The 20825-nt window shown below is 48.7% G+C and overlaps 2 protein-coding genes across 7 annotated transcripts in view; one reads left to right on the top strand and one right to left on the bottom strand.

Annotated features, from left to right (window-relative positions):
- LOC149336191 (uncharacterized) overlaps positions 1–20825 on the top strand; it is a 416214-nt gene that overhangs the window by 280477 nt on the left and 114912 nt on the right. The window lies entirely within an intron of this gene.
- Positions 9306–19420, bottom strand: LOC149336193 (uncharacterized). The gene is made up of 4 exons (XM_089552716.1): positions 14121–19420; positions 12987–13415; positions 12720–12926; positions 9306–11049 (listed from the first exon to the last, which is right to left on the bottom strand). Exon 4 carries the CDS (start codon positions 10782–10784, stop codon positions 9306–9308), a length of 1479 nt encoding a protein of 492 aa, XP_089408842.1. The 5' UTR covers positions 10785–11049; positions 12720–12926; positions 12987–13415; positions 14121–19420.

Here is a 20825-nt window from a genome sequence, read left to right as displayed (position 1 = left end):
TACGGCGCGGTTCAGTTGTCCGCCGAAATATGCGACATATACTGCGCCATTTCTTTTCCTCAAAAACCAATTTACCATAGGCCGTCGGCGTTCGTTTTGTTCATTGGCGTGATTGGCGTCCGATCATTTTAAAGAAAGTGAGCATAAATGGCTCCCTGGGTCAGTGGACGCCTGAATCGCGCTTATAGGTTTGTCCGGTGACGATAGAGAGATATGGCTGCATGCATTAGCGCTGACAACGGTGAGCAAACTCTCGCGCTCAACCATTAACTGCCACCTGCCAGAGTGGCAGGGTTGGTGGAAACTCTAATGTAGCTATATAGACAAACAGCAATTCCTTTCCACATCCGGGAGAACATCCCGTTCCTTTCGTTCGTAACGGCTCCCACAGCTGTGTCAACCTCGCATATTCACTGGGTGAGCAAACTCTCCCGACCAAAGGAAGAGCATATTCACTGGCCACAACACTAATTCGCAAATACCGCCCAGAAACTCGAGTCAAACAAATATGAACCCCCGCACTCAGGCATCCCAGGAAACGAAAATGTCAGCAACATAGCCCGGGAACTAACGATCCTGTTAGGACCTGGCGCGTTCCCAAACCACGGAGCCAGATCGGCGAGGAACCATCTGCTCACCTTTGGCAAAAAATCACAACTTTCTATCAAAGGAGCAGAATGGAATATCCCCCTTCCAACCCCACGCTCACGCACTCTCAGGCAGATCCAAACGCACACATTCCCATGCCCGCAATACTAGCCAAAATTTATCCAGATTTCTAACCACAGAGGAGCAGTGGGAGAGCGCGCTGCTCAGCGCGGACCTGTGGCAACAAAAGATGGTCACAGAGAGGGAGCTGACCAGGTCGCCGAGATCTAAGAGATCAAGGCCACCAAGCGACAGTAGCCCACCTGCGACAGAAGGGAGCCTTCCTCTTCGAAGACTCAAATAAAGTTTATTCTCTCTCTCTCTTCATTTGCAATAGAATTAGAGAGAATTAGAGGCACGCAGGCCCCCTGGGTCTCCTTACGATCCCACTCACGGTCTCAACATTCAAGTGGTGTTGGTCCATGACGTATGCAGCACGGCTGACGGCGTTCTGCATGGCCAGGCAAGCTGACCACAGTGAGGTCTTCCAGTTCTCCCAGGTTCGGAGAGGTGGTTTCCACTTTTCGCTATTCTCATTCAAGGTGGTGCAGTGGAGATGCTGGTTTGCAAAGCTCCGAAGTTTCTTCCATGAATGTACACTGTGGGGTTTTCCGTGGCACAACGAGGTAGTCGTCCAACTGGCTGCTTGTCCTTGTGTCGATGAATCAGGGCATGTATGATCGTGACGGCTGGAATGTAGTGTAGTCATCATAGCAGCTATAACTGTGGCAGTGACTGAACGGTTGCGGCGTTCGTCCGTGTACGTGTATTCATTGTCTGAATGCAATTCTCGCGCTGAAGTTACGTATGAAGTTTCGGCGAACATTTCGGCGGCTGACATTTGGTCCTCTGTGTTCCTGACTGTATGTGTCAGGCAGTTGTCGCCATTGCGGTGTGTGACAGCCACCAAGAAGAGCTGGAGTTGTGTCGCCTGTGCGAATGTGTGGAAAAGGCGTCGTTCGCCCAAGCATGAAGAACAATGAGGATGTCGCTATTAATCTCGCTCATAAAAACCTGGTCGCCATGTACTGACTGCATGTACCGACGCCATGTGACATGATACATAAGCATATCAACAGCCGGACTGATGGCGTTGTGAGTGTAATCATCAATGGTGCTGAAAATAATGTGGCTGTGATTGTACGGGCTGTGTGGCGTGGTGTGCGGTGATTAGTGTCGTTAGTTGGCTATTGAGTCGAGTTGCGAATGTGGTGCAGGTGCTTAGGCTAGTGTTTGTTCAATTTTTGTTGCAATAATTGTCAATCTTCATGTCTTCGGCTAGGGCTGACGTGTGGGTGATAGCCGTGGCTTGTCTCTTGTTAGTGTAGTCATCATAGAATCTGTAACCAATCAATGTGGCTGTTATCATACGGGTTGTGTACCTTCGCTTCAAGAGCGTTGTATTATGTCCAGTGGCAAATTCTACGCAGGTGCGCAGGCATGCGTATACGTAATGGTTCCTGTCGTCGTCGTTAGAGTACTTCCTTGCTTAGGGCTAATATATACGTGAGAGCAGCAGCGTGCCTTGTGTTGCTAGTGTAGTGGTCGTGACAGCTGAAATCAATGTGGCTGCGAATGTACGGGCCGTATGCCTTGGTGGCTCTGTCGCTGGTGTGTCAACTCTGAGCAGGAAGCGCCGGCAGTCACCATGTCCCCGCTCGCAGCACGGCTCCAACGATACGGGTGGTATTGACTGGTTAGGTGCCCGGAGCGATGGATCCCACGAGGCCATCTTTCCAGAACGCATCTTTAGCTTGCGAAGAACCAGGCCGGAGACCCTGCAACGAACCGGAGCCGTTAATAGGGGCTGTCAATGCTGCACGAGGGCGGTTCTAATTACCCGCCGTGTTTTAACACGTGGTGTGCAGGTTTGTTAATGCAGAGTGCGAATCATTTGCTGAGATTAGTTATGCAGGTTTATAAAGAGCGCTTTTAGGAAGAAGTAACTGATATTTCTGTAAATCCTGTAACCAGACATTCTGTGAAAAGTTTTTGGGTGAGTATGCTTTTTGTCCTAAAAGATGCCATCGGCCTAGTAATCATGTACTAGTAAAATGCGCTCTAAACGCAAATGTGCATCGTTAATAATTAATTACAATTTTCTACCGGCAAACGCTTTTCCACCGGTAACGTGAAGTGCACCCGGCCGACTGGCCAACAGGGACCACCCTAATCCTGGTGATTTCGGCATGGCCGGAAAGCACTGGATGTTCTGCAATGAACAACTGGTTTCGGTGACGTTGCAATAATTTCAGGTGGTGCAGTGTTTAAGGCGCTCGGCTGCTGACCCGAAAGCCGTGACTTCGATCTCGGCCGCGGTGGTCGAATTTCGATTGAGACGAAATTTTAAACGCCCGTCTACTGTCGATGTCAGGGCACGTTAAAGGACCCCAGGTGGTCCGAATTGCCGGAGCCCTTCACTAAGGCGTCCCTCATCATCTGAGTTGCTTTGGTACGTTAAACACCATTAACCAACCAACATATTTTAGTGGATATTGTATAGAACATAACAAACGCTCATGACGATCGACGTACCTAAATGTGGTTAAGTGTTAGAAATTACAGCCGAAGAGTATCTGACGACCACACTAATCCATCGTAATGCCGATTTCTAGCATTTGCTTCATCTAAAATTACCGAAATCGTTTGTCTGCGTGCTAAATAGGGCTTTAGCTTGAGCGCTTATGGAGCTAGCGAGACTGCCAACCAACTGACCCTGCTGTACGTGAATTTCATCAGGACTAGAATTCCAGGATGCAGCGAAGCGCTGTCACTGCCGCAGCGGTGATCGTCCACAGAGCAAAACGTTGTCGCTGCCGTACTGGTAGAGGTCAGTGATGCTCGCGTGCCACAGGTCGCCAGTATCCCCACAGCATTCCAACAGTAGTCGTGTTGGCGGTCGTGTTGGTGTCAGTGACTGCCGGTAGTGCCATTGGCGTTCAAGTATCTAGTGAGTTCGTTGTATTATGTGCTGTCCCAGTTTCTGCAAAACATGGGTTTGGTGTTGCTGGGTGTCATGTTTTTAATCTTTACAGGTCGCCCGAGCCAGACTGCAGTTAGTGCTGCAGTATTCTTGTGTCGTGATAGTGTTTGCATGTAATAATATCAATTGTTTCTGCAGTGTCAGGTCGGTGCGTTTTGCTGCCTGTTTTCTTCGTCGATGTATTTGTGTTCGCTGGTGTTTTTCATTTGGTGGTTGCGGGGTGGTAGAATTAAGGGTCGTGGTTATGTTCGTGAATATGGCGTCATAGTCTGTGTCTTAGTCGTCGTTGTTGTCTCTCCTTGAATGGTGGCTTCATTCTTACTGCACTGGGGCCTCTCTCATGTTTTTGTTCTGGCTGTGCTTGTTGTGTTGCGTTCGCTGAGTTTGTTGCAGTAGGGTATGGTGTCGCTGTGTAATACTGGCAAGATGGGGGACGCCGCCAGCATGAAAAACAGCACAACCGCAAGAAGCTGCTGGCACACGCCGATTGCTGGCACCATGAAGAACAAGAGGAGTGTCGCTGCGGGCGCTGAATGGGGCTTTCTGTGGCAGGAAGACTGCCTTAATCCTGCAGACGCCATGGAGTGGCTTTGACCAAGAGGCTCCGCTTGTGAGCTGCGCTCAGCGTCTTCACTGCCTGCGGAAATAAAAGACAGAGGCTTTCTAAATGTTGAACACTGACAGAATCTAAAAAGTACCAGTTACAAGCTTCCCGGCCGCACTTCGACAATCCACAACTAACGGCGATGAGCTTTTGCTGACACATATCGAACACGAAAACGCGCAGCTCAGAATCCTGCGTAAAGCTGGTCCTCCCTTATCCAGTGGCTTTATTCAGACCTCCTTTATTTATTTAACCATACTGCAGGCCAATGCCTTGGCCCTAGCAGGAGGGGAATTTTACAAACAGTGCAAACTAAAAAGGCTACACAAACAAAAGAAAAAAGCCCAGAAATTCAACACTAGTAAGTCTGGCAGCAAATGAATGCGTACTAGAATGCGTATGGTATGCGTATGCGTATTGGTACTAGAATGCGTATGGTGCCAGAATTCACAAATATGTCCGCAACGAGTATTTTTTTAGTTTATGAGAGTTTAACGTCCCAAAGCGCGGAAGCTATGAGGGACACCGTAATGAGATCTCCGGTGAGATCGCTCCGGAAATTTTGGACCACATGAGGTTTTTTAACCTCCACTGGCATCACACAGTACACTGGCCTCTAGAATTTCGCCCCCATCGACATTCGGCCGCCGCGCCCAGGATCGAACCCGCGTCTTTGGGGTCAGCAGCCGAGTGCCATAGCCACTGAGCCACCGCAGCAGCTTATATCTTGACTGCACCGCGGAGCCATTTCAGGGAGTTGAAGTTGTTTCTTGAAAGACCCAGCAGCGAATCAGTTTTTGTCATGTCTTTCGCGTATATCTCGCAGGAATGCAGTTATACGACTGTGGTCCTCCAGCACCTTCGCGTGACTATTCACGTGCGTGATCGGGTTTTAATAGCTCTAAATAGAAATAGCACGCCGTTCTGAAGGCTGGAAGTAGTTTGCTCTCTTAACGATTTACCTACATCGACATGTGCCGGGCTGCATGACTAATGAGCCTACGTTAGCGTGCAAGAAAGCATATCCGAAGAGATACAGTTCCACGTTTCAGCTGAAGATCTAATACTGCGCGTTTATGATTATTCTATTTTGCTGCCCTTGAATTAATAAACACCGCAAAGAACGACGCGACACCTTGTGCTAGCACTGTTACCTTTTGTAGCGAGAACAAGTGCCGTGACTTTATCGAAGTACCTTTTTTAACTTTCTTTTCTTCAATTTTAAGCAGCGCTAACTTTTAAGACGAATACACAGAGGACATGACGTATTAAAAGTTAGCGCTGCTTAAACTTGAATAAAACAAAATGCGTAACCAATTAGCCCCGAAACGTGTTTTACTAAGCATACTTTTTTTAAGCGCTTGTGAAACAGGCCGGCTTCGTTTCTACAACCCGTGCAGCCTTGTCTGGTGGAACTGGAGAAAAGGGCAGTGTGTTGGACGCCACCGGCATGAGAAATAGGTAGGTAGGTAGGAAAGACTTTAATTGCTCTAGAAAGGTGCTAGTAGCAGACGAGAAAGAAGAGGTCCATCTTCCTTCTTCTCACAGGGTCGGTGCCCCTATTCCAGGGCGCCGCTGAGCTTCGCTGCTCGTTGGGCGTGCTGGATAAGACCTTGTTGGCAACCCAGATCGCCGCTGGAGAGCCGGCTCTCCCACTGTTCTGCACTCGGGTCTTTGCGAAAGTTGTCGTTTTTACTGCATTCCCACGTGATGTGGTACAACGATGGTTTGCTACCACACCACGGGCAAGTGTCCCGATATTGCGTCGGGTAAATCTTGCTAAGGATATGCAGGTTTGGGAATGTTCCTGTCTGCAATCTTCGCCAATACACTGCCTCTAGTTGATTTAGATCAGGATGAGGCGGCGGATAGCGGATCCGTACCCCCTTATAGTAGTTGAGAATGTCTGAGTACGTAGGGCTGACTCGGTCGGGTAGATCGTCCGATTGGGAGGAAGCTCGGCTCGTATACCCTCGAGCTACCTCGTCGGCGCGTTCGTTCCCGGCTATGTCGGTGTGTCCTGGCACCCAGTAAATGCTGTGTGTGACTTTTGGTGGGGTCGCGCTCTGGAGGAGCCGGAGCGCGGCGCGACCTATGCGGCCGTTCATGTAGTTACGGCACGCTTCTCTCGAATCTGTATGGATGGTAAGGGACATGTTGCTTCGATAACCGGCTACCGCCGCTAGAGCTACGGCCAGCTCCTCCCCTTCGGTTACCGTGCAATCCCTCACTGAGGCGCTAGCTAATTCCTTTAAGTTCGAATCAAAAACTACCGCCACTGTGCTGTTATGTGAGCTTCCTGTATACGGAGCCGCGTCCGTGTATACCGTTGTGGATTTTGTAGCTAGATTTTGTTGTACATACCTCGCCCGGGCTGCCCTACGGGCCGCATGCAAGTTGGGGTCCATGTTCCGGGGAAGGGAGCGAACCTTTAGCGTCTGGCGAATTGCGTCCGGTATGCTCGCAGTACGATTCTCGAATTCCGCAGTTCGGCCTAGCCCCAGTCGCCTAAGGAGCGAGCGCCCCGTAGGAGTCTGCTGGAGCCTAGCTAACTGCGTGACCAGTTGGGCTTCTTTGATCTCTTCGAAGGTGTTGTGAATTCCAAGAGCCAGTAGTTTTTCGTTGGAGGTGGTCATTGGTAGATGCAGGGCAGTCTTGTAAGCTTTGCGGAGTATGGTATCTGCACTATCCACTTCTCCTTTGTTGAGGCTGAAGTATGGGAGGGCGTAACCCACGCGACTGACCACCAGGCTCTGAACCAGGCGCAGGGTATCCCCCTCTCGCATGCCGCTCCGCTTCTGCGACACGCGAGTGATCATTCTGGCGACCTGAGTGGTCGATTGCTTGAGAAGGCCGAGCGTATGGCCGCATCGCTGGTTGCTCTGCAGCCACATTCCCAAGACTCGTATCTTGTCTCGTTCGGGAATTAGCTGTCCTTCGAGGGAGACATTGAGGGACCCTTCCTTGTGTTTCCCTTTGTGGACTCGCAGGAGTTCTGATTTTTCGGTGGAGCAGGCGAGGCCTCGTGCACTGACATATTCTTCCACGCAGGTAGCCGCTGCTTGCAGTCGTTCTTCTTTCTGGCCGAGCGACCCAGTGGTAACCCAGACCGTGACGTCGTCAGCGTATATTGCGTGCTGTAAGCCTTCGATCTTCTCGAGTTGTCTCGCGAGGCCGATCATGGCCACGTTGAAAAGTAGTGGCGAGATGACGGACCCTTGAGGTGTGCCTTTGTTGGGGGTCGAAAATTTAGCGCTGCGAAGGTCTCCGAGCCCAACCGTTGCAGTGCGGTTGGAGAGAAAGGCCTTCACGTAGCTGTGAATCTTCTCGCCGCAGTGGAGGTTGTCAAGTCCTTCCATTACAGCCGTGTGGCTAACGTTGTCAAAGGCTCCTTTGATGTCCAGGGCCATAACCACGTTCTCGCCTACGCTCGGGACGTTGGTGAGGACTTCCTCTTTGAGTTGTAAGAGGACGTCCTGGGTGGAGAGGTGGGCTCGGAAGCCGAACATACTGTGGGGGTACAGGTCTTCGTCTTCCATGTAGCTTTGGAGCCTCCGAGTAACGACTCGCTCGTAGAGCTTGCCTAGGCAGGAGGTGAGTGAGATAGGTCGGAGATTTTCGATCTGGAGTTTCTTACCCGGTTTGGGGATCATTACGACCTCTGCATGCTTCCACTCTTCAGGAACCGTTCCTGCGGCCCAGTGCCCGTTGAGGAAGGTGGTCAGTTGGTCGACCGCCTCGTCGCTGAGGTTGCGTATGAGTGCGTTCTGGATCTTGTCTGCTCCCGCCGCAGTGTTGCGCGTGCATGCCTTTATGGCAGCGAACACTTCTTCCCTGGTGATCGGCCTGTCTAAGTGGGTGTTCGGTTTCCCCAGGTATGGTTTCGCGTATGCCGCAGGCAAGGTCGTGCCGTAGCATTTCTCTTTGGCCTTATCTAGCAGTTCCTCTTCCGTACCCTCGAAGGTGTGGACGAGTCTGCGGATAGCTTTCCCGCTTTCGGCCCTGGTTTGGGTAGGGTCGAGGAGGGTCTTGAGTATACGCCACGTTCTCGCCGTGCTGAGGGTGCCGTCCAGCGAGCTACTGAACTGCTGCCAGCTCTGCCTGGCCAGTTGGGTCGCGTACTCCTCCGCTATCTTGGTGACTTCTGCGATCTTGAGCTTGAGCTTCGTGTTAAAGCGCTGCTTCTTCCAGCGCTTGGTGAGTCCTCGACGTGCCTCCCATAGCCTGATGAGCCGAGGGTCCACCTCTGGTGTTTGCTCGGTGCGATCCACTTCCTGAGTGTACCGCTTCTGGATGTCTTTAAGTTGTTGGCACCAATCATCTATGGAAGTAATCCCCCCTTCCAGGTCCGCGCAAGCCTTGCGGAAAGCCGGCCAGTTGGTGATCTTGGCTGTGCCGAGCTTGCGCTTGATGTTGGTGGCTGCTATCGTGGTCTTCAGGATATAGTGGTCACTGCCTAGATTCTCCAGCAGATTCTCCCACGTTGCGTGCTTCACTTCCCTGACAAACGTTAAGTCCGGACACGTATCCGGGCAGATAGAAGTGCCAATGCGCGTGGGTTGAAGTTCGTCTGTTAAGAGGGTACATTGGATCGCTTCCACCGCGTCCTCGACCTGTATACCTTTGTGATTATTAGTGGGGTATCCCCATTGCTGTCCGCGAGCGTTGAAGTCGCCTACGATGAGCAACGAGTTGCTTTTCGCAAGTTTGCTGGCCCCTAGAAAGAGTGTATAAAAATTCGCGTCCCGCTGGCGAGGCGGGCTGTAGAGGTTTACGATAAAGACACTCTTTTCCTTACGCTTCTTTTTGGGAATAATTTCCGTCACTAAGTGTTCAATTTTGGTGTTGGGAATTGGGTCATGGGCTATGGCTACCAACTTTTTGCTGACCAAGGTTGCCGTGCGTCCGCTATCGTAGCACGTATATCCCCTGAGTGACGGTGTCGTGTTAGTTTCCTGTAAAGCTATTATATCGGGTGTGGAGCCTTGCGTATGTAAAAACTGCATTAGGAGTCCCTGCTTTTGGCGGTACCCCCTGCAGTTCCATTGCCAGATTTCAAGTGTAGTTTGTTTAGCCATGGTTTTGGGCATTGTTCTGATTGGAGCCTTCAGTTCCGAAACGGCGCTCGTGTATGAGCCTGTCCCGGGCCTCGTTTGTTATTCGTTGCGTATTTTGACTTTTGACGTGGTTGCGGAAACTTTGGTCCTGCAACGAAACTTTTTGCTGTAGTAATGTGACGTTCTGTTCTGACAGGTTGAGTTGGACCTGCATGGCATCTAATCTTGCATGAGTTTGGCGGAACTGTCCTTCGGTGCGAATCATGAAATCATCCATGCGCTGCATGAAAGCTCTTAATTCTTCGGGGTTCACTGCTAAGGGGGTTGGAGATCGTTGCACTTCGGCCGCCGGGGTCGGGGGCCGCGGTACGTGCCCTGTTCTCTGAGCCTGCATCTCTTTAATGAGGTCATCAATTTTTTTTCGGAGATGTGCATTCTCCTCTCTTAGTGCTTTAATTTCTTTCGAGTTACGCGTAATATTATCTTGATCCGAGTGCGGAATCAGTGGGTTTGGAGAGCCCGCTCCCCAGCTCACCTTGACGCCGCCCTTCTTCTGTTGTTTCTGCGGCGGCTGCTGCTGCTGCTGCTTCGGCTTGACCGTTGACCGGTTGAGCGGCGGGAAAGAGTCATCCCTGGATCGGCTCTGGCTGCGATCTCGCACGGTGCTAGGGCCTCGGCTCGAGGAGCGGCCATGGTCCCGCTCCGAGCTAAGCCACCTGGGTCGGCGCTCTCGACTCAGGTGCGGGTTCCGCTGCTGCTGCTGCGGTTGTTGCTGCTGCGTCAGTTGTTGTTGCTGCTGCTGCTGCTGCTGCTGCGGCTGCTGCTGCTGCTGCTGCTGCCGCCATTGTTGTTTCCGGGACTGCCGGCCGCCGGTCGTGCTGCCCCGGAGCTCGTCAGTAGTCTTGAGGCGTCGACGGCACTCCCTGGTGACGTGGTCGCCTTCGCACACCATGCATTTGGCCTTGCACGGGTGGCCTTCTGGTGGGTCGTGTGTGCCGCACGTCCTGCAGAGCTTGGTGTTCGGCGTTGGACAGACGTCCGAACGATGGCCTTGCTCTCCGCACACGTAGCAGATCTGCCTCGTAGGACGATATGGGTAGGTCTTGAATTCTCCGGAGCGGTAGATGACCCACTGCGGGATATACGGGCCGTCGAACGTGATGAGCGCCGTTTCCGACTTGCCCAGCATTCTCGCTTCCAGGATCTTCACTCCTTGGGATCGAAGCCGCAGCCTCGATTTCAGTAGGGCCGGTGATTGCCCCGGCATGACGCCGTGGATTACCGCACGCTTCAGGTCGTCCGGTAGGGCTGGATAGGTGTTGGTCGCATACGTCTGGTCATTGATCGTGAGCTTTTCGATCTTCCTGAGCACGTCGCCGATGTCCAGGTCGGGCGTGCTCGCAATCATGATGTTCGATCCGGGCCGGAGTCTCATGATGAAGTCTTCTTCCTTGATCTTTCCTCCGCTACCGAAGGATGATATCAAGATCATTTATCGCCCCAAGGGAGGCCTAAAAATCAGCGAAATCCGTGTCGACCAGGCAACGCAAGCCCTCGTCGCGGCATGAGAAATGGCACCAGCGCAGCTAGACGCAGTCAACTTCTGCCAGCATGAAGAACAGGAGGAGCGCCACTGTAGGACCATGGAGGACTGTCTTGCTTCCACCTTTATATGTCCATCTCTACAGGTATTTAGACACCACTGCGCTGGTCGGCACTTGTGGGTAAACTCAGCAGCGTTCAGTGTGTGAGGAGACCTGCAGGAAAGCAACATTGCACTTCTCTGAGTAGTCTACGCTTTCTCACCCAGTCCTACAGATGTTCCTGGTCATAGTTCAATGGAACCAAAGAAACTAAAGGTGATGATGTTCGTTCTGTTAAAATTCCAGGTAATTTATATGACCAGAAAGGAAATTCACAAGGCACTGAAAAAACACACTTGGAGGTGAATTATGAGCGGCTCCGGCTGCAACAACCGGACTCATGAAAGGAATAAGCGAATATATCACACTAGTTCATTGCCCGACAAAAAGCACAGGAGCTGCCAAGTCTCTGTGAAAGCTGCGTAAAGACTGACCGCAATCGAATACGCAACAATTTTTCCCCGTAAAAGGAGCCTCTTCAAGGCAATGACCTCGGCTGCTTCTCATAACCTTGCTCGTGTGACCAAACGGAGTGGTATATGAGGGGATAACCCGTTCTCTCTATTGTCGGGCATAGACCCCCCTCTCTGCAGTGACACCGCTCCCTGTTTTGTCACGCCAGCAGGGTCCTGAGAATCGGCCGATGCCATTAGCTGGAAGGGGGTCCTTTCATGCGGAAAAGCCGCTGCGTTCTTGAGTTGTATCAGGCTATACGCAAAAATCAAAGCAAGCGTGACATATCTACTGGTTGTGAATTCCGCCTGATGTAACGTATAGGCAGGCAGAGTGACGCTAGCTCTCACTGACAAACGTCCTAAAAATTAACCGTACGCACTTGTTAACATATCACGGCGATGGTTGGAATTTCATTATATGACACTCTGAAAATGAAATGGCAAATTCCGGTCTCATGCCTAATTTAACTCTTACTATTGTACTTTGGCTCAGCTGCTTGTAGTCAAGTAGGACATGCGCTAGTATAACTGCTATGTCCGATAGTCTTAAAGCGGCCAATTTAATTAGGGCTGTTTATTCGAACCGTATGGAAAACGTGAGTACGCAGGGTGGGACTTTATATTTGCAAGTGAGATCGAAAATCATTGATTATTGAAATCCTTGCTGCGAAATTTCAAGTGGGCCCCTCTTGCCCCACCATATTTAAAAAATATTACAAAAAACGATTCTGCGCTTATTATCACATCGATGTTTCACAAAAGAATAGGTCACGCGTCACAGCCATCGTTCGGTTGATGAAACCAAAACAGCGTAAAGAAGAAATTCAGTCAAATTATTCAGCGGTCAAGGGCGAATGTATCACTGGGTGCTTCGTCTATACCAATGTCTATGTAGCGTGGCATTTGGAAGTAAATACACAATCAAAATTTTGGTGTCCATAGTAGTTCTTTAAGGACTGTGATAAGGCACTTTCTGGAATCTTGACCGTTAAGGTATGCCACTACTTTTACCCTAGTTCAGCTATTTCCAATTTTTTGTGTCAGGGAAAGTGACTGCCATGTTGGTAGCGCTGGTTGTACTTGTAGTTGTATGCTGTGGCTGCTGTTGTGCAACATGGTGTTTATTGACGGTTGTACTCTTGCTTGTATTATGACGTAGTTGTGGGTACGCATTCGATAAAACTTGAATCAGCATTTACTCCTGTGCTCTTTGCCGCCACGCATTGTTCGTGACGCTTTTGAGTGTTTCTACTTTTGGCTTTCCTTCTCATAACGTTTCCGCTGCGGGTTCATGATTTTCGGTCTGAGAATTTCAATTTAAGATCTTACCTGTCGTGGGGCCCTCTCAATGAATGGCAATGGAGTGCGCATTAATGCAACCAAGAACACGAGAAGGGCTACTTCAGACAGCCAGGATCAGGTGCTGCGGGTATCCAGGAGCATGGGCTAGATGGCTGTCTGTCCGCAGCTGCCTATACAGGTCACAGCATAGGACTTCCCGACCTGGCAGCAAGGAAGTCCGAAGATTGTGGCAGCCTGCAAAAAGAAACGTTCTGACCTTTTGATCTACGGTAAACAAGAGGCTTACTAACTCACATCTTGCATGTAAATCTTCTGTTGTCTGGAACGTCGCAGGCAGTGATGGATCCTGGTCAGAGCCGCAGCAGCGATCCCTTCCCGCAGTCAACAGCACTGTCTTCGCTGCCCTGGCTCTGCTTGGGATGTTTCGTGTGCCGCAGCTCACCGTTGCCGTTGAGCCATCGGTCTTATTCGTGCAGTTGTTGTAATGGCGGCGGTCGTACGAGATGACGTCTCGGCTGTTAAATTGCGGTTTGTATTGCTTGTCTCATCAGAAAGGCACCAGGAAGAGTCTTTAGGTGGACTTAGAGGTAGGCGTCGATTGTCAGCAGCATACAGGAAGAGTGCCGCTGTGTTCACCAAGGAAGTCTCTTCATTGTCTGGGCGCACGCACTCCACTGCAGACGTCGCCACCAGTAGATTGATGAGTGTTTTGAGCCCGACGCCCTGCAAAAAAATCCGCAACGCTGAAATGCGGCCCATATATTTATGAAGGCATGGTAGTATTCCGCCCTGACACGTAAATGATACGTAAAAAAACATTGATGACACTGTTTACAGGCTGGCAACTTGAATTTCACTTGCGACATACGGGTAGACGGAGAGAGTATCGTCAACAAAAGGCAGTCCCTGAAGTTATCATAGTTACTTTTCCTTAAGGCAGGAGGATCATATGCTTGTCACATCATTGCACCATGTTTTCAGAGACCGTTAATGTAAACTTCCCATGCTTCCAGAATTGATACTGATTCTATTTTGGTGCAGTTGCACCGCCTAATAGAAACATTATGAATAAAGCCTTGTTGCTCAAATGCATAACATAAGTTGTGCATTCTAAGAAGTTTCATCCAGAAGACACTGCATGGAACAGCAGCTATTGTTCTGACATGTAACCCAGGGCCACGATTAAGATTTTGGAACTTTTTTTTTTCAAAAGCAACCATGGCTGTCATTGTGCTTTGCATAGAAAAATTTGTTTCTTGAATCACTTTTTTGAGTTCTATTGGTTTCAAAGCTTAATTATATGTTGTGAAAGCTCCAAGTAACAGATATGTTATGTTATATGAGCCGTCGGAAAGGCTTGAACCTATTCATTTCCTGGGGCATTCAGCTTCTGTTCTGCACCATTAGGAGAACGTATGCCGTACTCACTTTCGCCGTGGCTCGTCTGTCGCCGTCAGCATCACACTCCGAGATGATCACAATGTGAGAGACGATGAGTGAAGGCCTTGGAACGTAGCGCTTCCACACCAGACTTCCCGCCTTGCGCTCTTCGTGGCCTCTGGTTCTTGAATTTGTCCGAACGCCCGAATAACTGCGGCTTCATCTTGGCCGTAGAGATTGGCGTAGTTCTGTAGTTGCGTTTTGCCTGATGTTGGTGTGCGCTGTAACACCTACACGGCTGTGTTGTTGGTACAGGTTGTCCACATGCTAAGGCTCGCTAGCGCACGACACTTGATCATGGTCGTGATTATGCTGGAGTAAGAAGTTGACCTCATCTTGCGTAGTTCGTGTTTCATTTAGCTATAGTATTTCCGGGTAATCTCTTTGGGCGTATCGCTCACGGCAACTGTCTTTTGCATGAAGAGCAAGATTAAGGACAGATGTGTTTGAGGGGCGGATGGTCGCGGGAGGTATGCAGCTACCTAAGGCACAATCCTCACGTTCGGTTCAGAGACCGCCTCAAGAGCATGGACAAAAAAACGTGGCTAGTAAGCGCGCCTAAACAGACACCGAATTGCAGAGCTCAGGCAAGGGCAGCGTTGCGAGTAGCGATAAGGTTTAGCGGACGGGTCAGTGGCTTATATCCAACGTAAATTTTTTCACGCCGAAAATGTTTTTGTGGGTTGTAAGCAGGGACCATCACGCAAGTATCCTGAATACCCTGAATTCGTGACTAGCGGTTTTCATTTACTCTCCCTACCGATATAGTTCGTGCTTTCTGAACTCTCTTTGATAGAGTTCTACGTGAATACATTCTAAATGAGCAAAATTTCGTCCAAACATACTTGTTTGGTCCTTGTAAAATGCGAGATTTAACGTACTAAAGAAACACATGGCCTACGAAAAACGGTCCCTTTAGATTCAAACAAGAATAATGCGTCTTGCACAAGAAACAAATACAACTGTGCCTCAAAAGGCAAGTGAAGAAAGTAAAAAAATTATTTCGTCCTTCACAGTTTGTAAGCCAATTATTTAGTTCTGCAAAGTCTGCAAGCCACACTGACAAATTTAATGACCTAGTGGTCTCTACGAGTTAACCAGTATATTCACTCTGACCTGACCTGCAGCAAGCAGTTTACACATTTCAGTTACCTTATAAATGTATTGCTACAATTGATATTTATTGTACCTCCTATCCGCCGCAAGTTACAAAGCAGGATAATTATGATATAATATTCTAAGAGCACTTGCTGCTGGGCTAGTTGGTTTTGGTTCATAATGAAATAGTTTTTAGGCGCTCAAAACAGACGAGACACATAGGAAGGAAGGCGCTTCGTCCTGTTACTTTCCTATGTGTCTCTTTTTTTTTCGCTTAAAAACTATTGCAGTGTGATAAAATATTCAGTCTTTGGCATTCCAAACCAGCACATTGACAATGAAGTGTCATAGTGGATAGCTGTATCAATGAACATTTTAACCCTATTCAGCTGCCTCGAACTGTACTCATCATAGGAAATTGTAACAAAAGTGCCAATGACTTCACAAACTCTTCCAGCCCGATGTTGCACTGCTCCACAGGCAAACACCAGTTTCTCTGCAGTTGCGTAGGTTGTAATTTTCAACGCTAGAGGGCAGTTGCCTATAAAAAGCATTTCTTGCCTTTAGCGAATATTTTAAGCCTGACAACAGTCATTTTCGCCAAAAATAAAAAAAAACTGATGATTTTGTTACGTTCGTCGGAAATTTTGCGATAGACGATTCACGAGCGCTGACATCACACGCAGATGGGCGTTTTTGCATTCTATCTCCAACAAAGGCGATCCCAACGCCAAGCTTTCGATCCTGCAGCCTTAGCCCACCAGCCGATATCTAGAACAACTATTTCATAGTGGCGGAACTAAAAATTTAGGCTTTGCTCGTTGCTTACAGATTGCAATCACTGGAGCTAACATTTTCCTATAACAAATCATACTGAATGGCTGTTAACGCCTATCTACTTTCTGGTCGGCTATCTCCTAGCCCTAGCTAAACAGTTACCATGTAATTGTTCCTAGCAACATGAGCGTCCTTCAAGCTCTAGACCTTTTGCAAGATGAAGGTACCATGGATGCATCCTCAAAAGTTGTAACGCCGTTCAATACAGATTCCTTTCTTTCTAATGACTCCTAATCTTTAGCATACAGTCTTAAGGAGACGCATACGCTACTTTCATGTTTCTTCGTGAAAAGGTTGCGTTTTCTCGTGTATGGGTTGTGTGCACGCCTTGCAATCTGGAGGTCCATGGTTCAATTCTCTTTATTTTCGGAAGGAGTTGTTGTTTCTCCTTTGCTGTCGACGACACTATCTTATGGTCTGCTGACGTCATGAGAGAGCATGGTGACGTCATTCAAGGATTACACGCCATATTCACGGCAGCAGAGTGCGGCTTTAGTGCTAATGGAACACATAAAGCTTTCGCATTAGAAGACAAACGAGTAGCGTAGTGCCTGCTCCGGGAGAACTGCCTCCGCTTACGTATTTTTGTCTGACAGCATGTTAAACTGGTGATGTGGTTACGGGCGTAGTCACGCAGGTTACGATGGATATAGCTGTTAGTGCACGGGTTGTATATCTTGCTGGGTGCCTAGCGGCTGGTGTCGTGCGCATTGAGGATGCTGGGAGTGGAGCTATTAACCTTTACTGCACGTTGTTGCATATATGCAACATTAGCATAAATGGCTCCAAAAACAAAAGGAAATCTGAGTTGGAGCTTCCTGTGCTCGTTGTTGCATTTCTGCAACATAGGTTTGAAAAGCGCGCCATCGTGTGTGCTGCCATCTGTCCTGCTTCAGTGGAATCACAGCCATAACAAACATGGTGGATGCTTCGCGCGCTCACGTGCTGTAACAACGGTAAGTTTTGCCGTTTTTTATGCCTTTCTGAACTGGATAATGTGCAGTGAAATTGTTTAGTCTTTACTACGCATCATTGTTAATGTGTGTAAGGCAGAAAACGTTCTTATAATGCAATATTTTGTTTCTGGCGCGTTAAAGTTGGTATGTTGCACATATGCAACAATGTGCACCTTGGTTGTTTTTCTTGACAGAACAGGCGATGGATGCTAAAACGTTCTATGGCCGAGCACTTCCTTCAGAAAGCGAAGACAGTGACCTTTCTGGAAGCGATGATGACCCTGAGTGTAAGTTCTTTGAGTATGCTTTTGTTCGTAGAGTACCATTTTTTTATTCGTTGCAGTTTATTCATTTGCTCTGTATTTATTTTGTGATGAAAATTTCGTTACACACAATAGTCAATTTTTTCATGCTTCAGATATTCAACCACGTGGAAGCCTCACTGACAGTGAAAGCTTATCAAGTTCACACTCTGATGAGGAAGAAAATTTGACGCACGACTCTACGACACAGCAACCTTCTAGTAGAGCAAATAAGAGAGTAATTTGGAAGAAAGCGAACTTGATGATGGATCCACAGGAAGTCCAATTCGCTGGAGAAAGTGACCTTCCAGAAGAACTTTTACATCTTTCTACACCGCTGCAGTATTTCAAGTACCTGTTCCCAAATTCACTGATGTCGCTAATAGCGGAACAAAGCAATTTGTTCGCGCTTCAAAAAGACGTCAACCAGCCACTGTGCACTACTGCTGAAGAAATTGAAATGTTTATTGGAACCGCCATGTGGATGTCCATCATTCAGATGAAAAATGCAAGATGGTACTGGAGCGCAGCGACCAGGGTCAGTCAAGTAGCTGACACCTTTCCTTTAGCTCGCTTCGAAAAACTGAAGCATCACATTCACTTTGTCGACAATGCTACGCTGAGCCCAAAAGATGACCCAGGACGAGATCGGCTAGCAAAAGTTCGCCCTCTGATCGATGCCATCAATAAACAACTGTCACTGATACCCCTTGAAGAGCATTTGTCCATCGATGAACAGATCGTGCCTTTCAAAGGACGAAGCTCCCTCAAGCAGTACTGCCCAAAGAAGCCAAAGAAATGGGGCTATAAAATATTTGTACTCTCGGGTGTGAGTGGCTTCTCATACAAATTGGAGGTGTATACTGGGAAGGAAAACTCTGCACCAAGGTTTCCAGGAGAGCCTGACTGTGGGGCTAGTGGAAATGTTGTTGTGCGACTGTGCCACATGATTCCACGAGGCGTTCATCACAAGGTTTACTTTGACAATTATTTCAACTGCCCCAGCTTGCAGGTGTATCTTGAACAAGATGGTGTACACTGCATTGGCACTGTGCGCATCAACCGTGTCCCCGGTGTAAACATGCCTTCGGATAAGGAGATGAAAAAGAAAGGTAGAGGCCACATTGAAGAGCGAGTTGCGGACGTTGAAGGCGTTGAACTGTCGTGTGTAAGGTGGCAAGATAATAAAGCAGTCACCTTGCTTTCCTCTTTTGTTGGAGCGCAGCCTGTTTCAAAGGCATCAAGATATCACCGACAGAGAAAGGAGCGCACTGACATCCCATGCCCGTCTGTGATAACGGTGTATAACAAGCACATGGGAGGCGTTGATCTTTTGGACTCTCTCATCTCACTGTACCGTCCCTATTTGAGGTCGAAAAGGTATTATTTCCGTATCTTCCTCCACATTCTCGATTTGACTGCTGTCAATGCTTGGCTACTGTACAGGAGGAACGAAAGAAACAACCCTGCTGGGCCCGCAACTAGGATTCTTCCCTTAGCAGAATTCAAGATGGATCTGGCTACATCACTCTGCAAGGCGGGAAAAAAGCAGCTGAAGAAAAGGGGCAGACCAAGCAGCGAATCTATTGAACAAGCCATTGAGGTGAAGAAGAAGAGGGGCCCAACTGCACCCACTCCTACACAGGATGTTCGGCTAGATGAGGTATAATTTCTAAACAATCATGAGTTGTTTCAAAGGTTATAATCACATATATTCTTTCAGGTTGGCCACTGGGTTCTTTGGAGCCAAAAGAGGCAGCGCTGCAAGTTTCCCAAGTGCACCGGAATCTGCATGAGCTACTGTTCTAAGTGTGGCATTCATCTCTGCTCTACAAACAAGAGCAATTGCTTCTACGTGTATCACACAATGAAATGACCGTTTTACTGTGGTTGATTCAGTGGTCATTATTTGTATTTCATTCTCACCAAGAACGGTGTTCAGCTTTGCAAGGTGTTTTCATTGTGCACATTGTTGCAAATATGCAACATACCATTTTTCAGCCAATAAAAAATGTTGATAACCAGCGAATCAAATTTCCATGTGCATATAGTGATTTTTATGACTGCCTGCATGTCCTGAAATAATCTTATCATAAAATAAAAAATCGTGCAGTAAAGGGCTGTAGTGAATGTGTAGTGAATGGGCTGTAGGTCTGTTTTCTGGAATGGTGTGTCGTTACTCGTGTAGTGAAGGCGCTGTAGGTCTGTTAGTGTTCATTGGAGGTGTTTGTCCTTCGGAGCTGGCGCTGTGAGCTTGTTGGTGTCATTTAGGTGTCACAGAAGGCCAGTTCAGCCCATGGCTCTTGGCAACAGGAACAGAAGTGATGTTGCATGGGCGAATGGGTTGAAAAGGCGTTCGCCCGAGCATGAAGAACAAAAGGAGTGCCGACAAGACCGCTACGAACAGGAAATCCTATAGCTGCTGTGTAGCCAGGCAGCTTGCTTCAGGTACAAAGTTAGCAAAGTTAGCAAGCCACAGTGGCAAATTCAATAACCTAGTGGTCTCTACAAATTAGGCAGTATTTTCACTGGGACCTGACTTGTAAGAAGCATTTTACACATTTCAGTTACAGCACCTAAGCACAGGTATTTAGGAATCAATTATAATATTCGACGTTTAGCGTTCCAAAGCAGCACATCGGCAATGAGGCGTCGCAGTGGATAGCTCGGTCAATATTTTAGCCCTTTATTCACCTGCCCCGAACTGTACTCGTCATAAGAAATTGTAACAAAAGCGCTGATGACAAACTCTTCCAGCCTGACAGTCATTTTCGCCTGCTGCGGAAGAACAGCCTCCCCTGCCACAGTTCTGCCTGACAGGATGGATGTTAACCTTGTAGTATGGTTACGGGTGTAGCCTCTCGCCACTTACGAAGTATATAGCTGTCACTGCACGGGTTGTGTATCTAGGTGGGTGTCTAGCGGCCGACGTTTTGAGCAGTAGTGCAGCTGGGATGGTGACTTTGTGTAGTGTATGGGCTGTAAGGTCTGTTTTTCGGGAATGGTGTCGTTACTCGTGTAGTGAATGGGCTGTAGATCTGTTGGTGTTCTTTGGAGACGTTTGTCCTTCGGAGCTGGCGCTGTGAGTGTCGTTAGGCGCCTCTATGGGGAACGCCGGTGGATGGCGCTCGGCAACAGGAACTCTAATGGTGCCGCTCGGGCGAATGTGTTGAAAAGGCGTTTGCCCGAGCATGAAGAACAAAAGGAGTGCCGACAAAATCACCACGCACAGGAAATCACGTGGCCGCCGTGTCGCCAGGTGTGGATGTGAGCTTGGCTCCTCAGATATGGAGATCGTAGTACATCTGTGTGAAGCAATGCGTCGGAGGCACACGCACAGACGGCGCCGACGAGGCAGCCTTCGAACCCTGACGAGAAGAGGTAGGCCCGGTGGTTTCTAGGACGACCTGCAACAAATAGACAAGGGGGGGGGGGGGCTATTTAGAAATAATGTAGCTTAGTAAGGACGAATGCAGTCCCTATTCTGTGCCGTTCTCAGT

The sequence above is a fragment of the Amblyomma mixtum genome, chromosome 7, assembly GCF_055824585.1.
Source record: "Amblyomma mixtum isolate Tamu chromosome 7, ASM5582458v1, whole genome shotgun sequence".
In the NCBI taxonomy this organism is placed as follows: Eukaryota; Metazoa; Arthropoda; class Arachnida; order Ixodida; family Ixodidae; genus Amblyomma; species Amblyomma mixtum.
The sequence above is the reverse complement of the archived record's forward strand: the minus strand, read 5'-3'. Positions and strand labels throughout refer to the sequence as shown.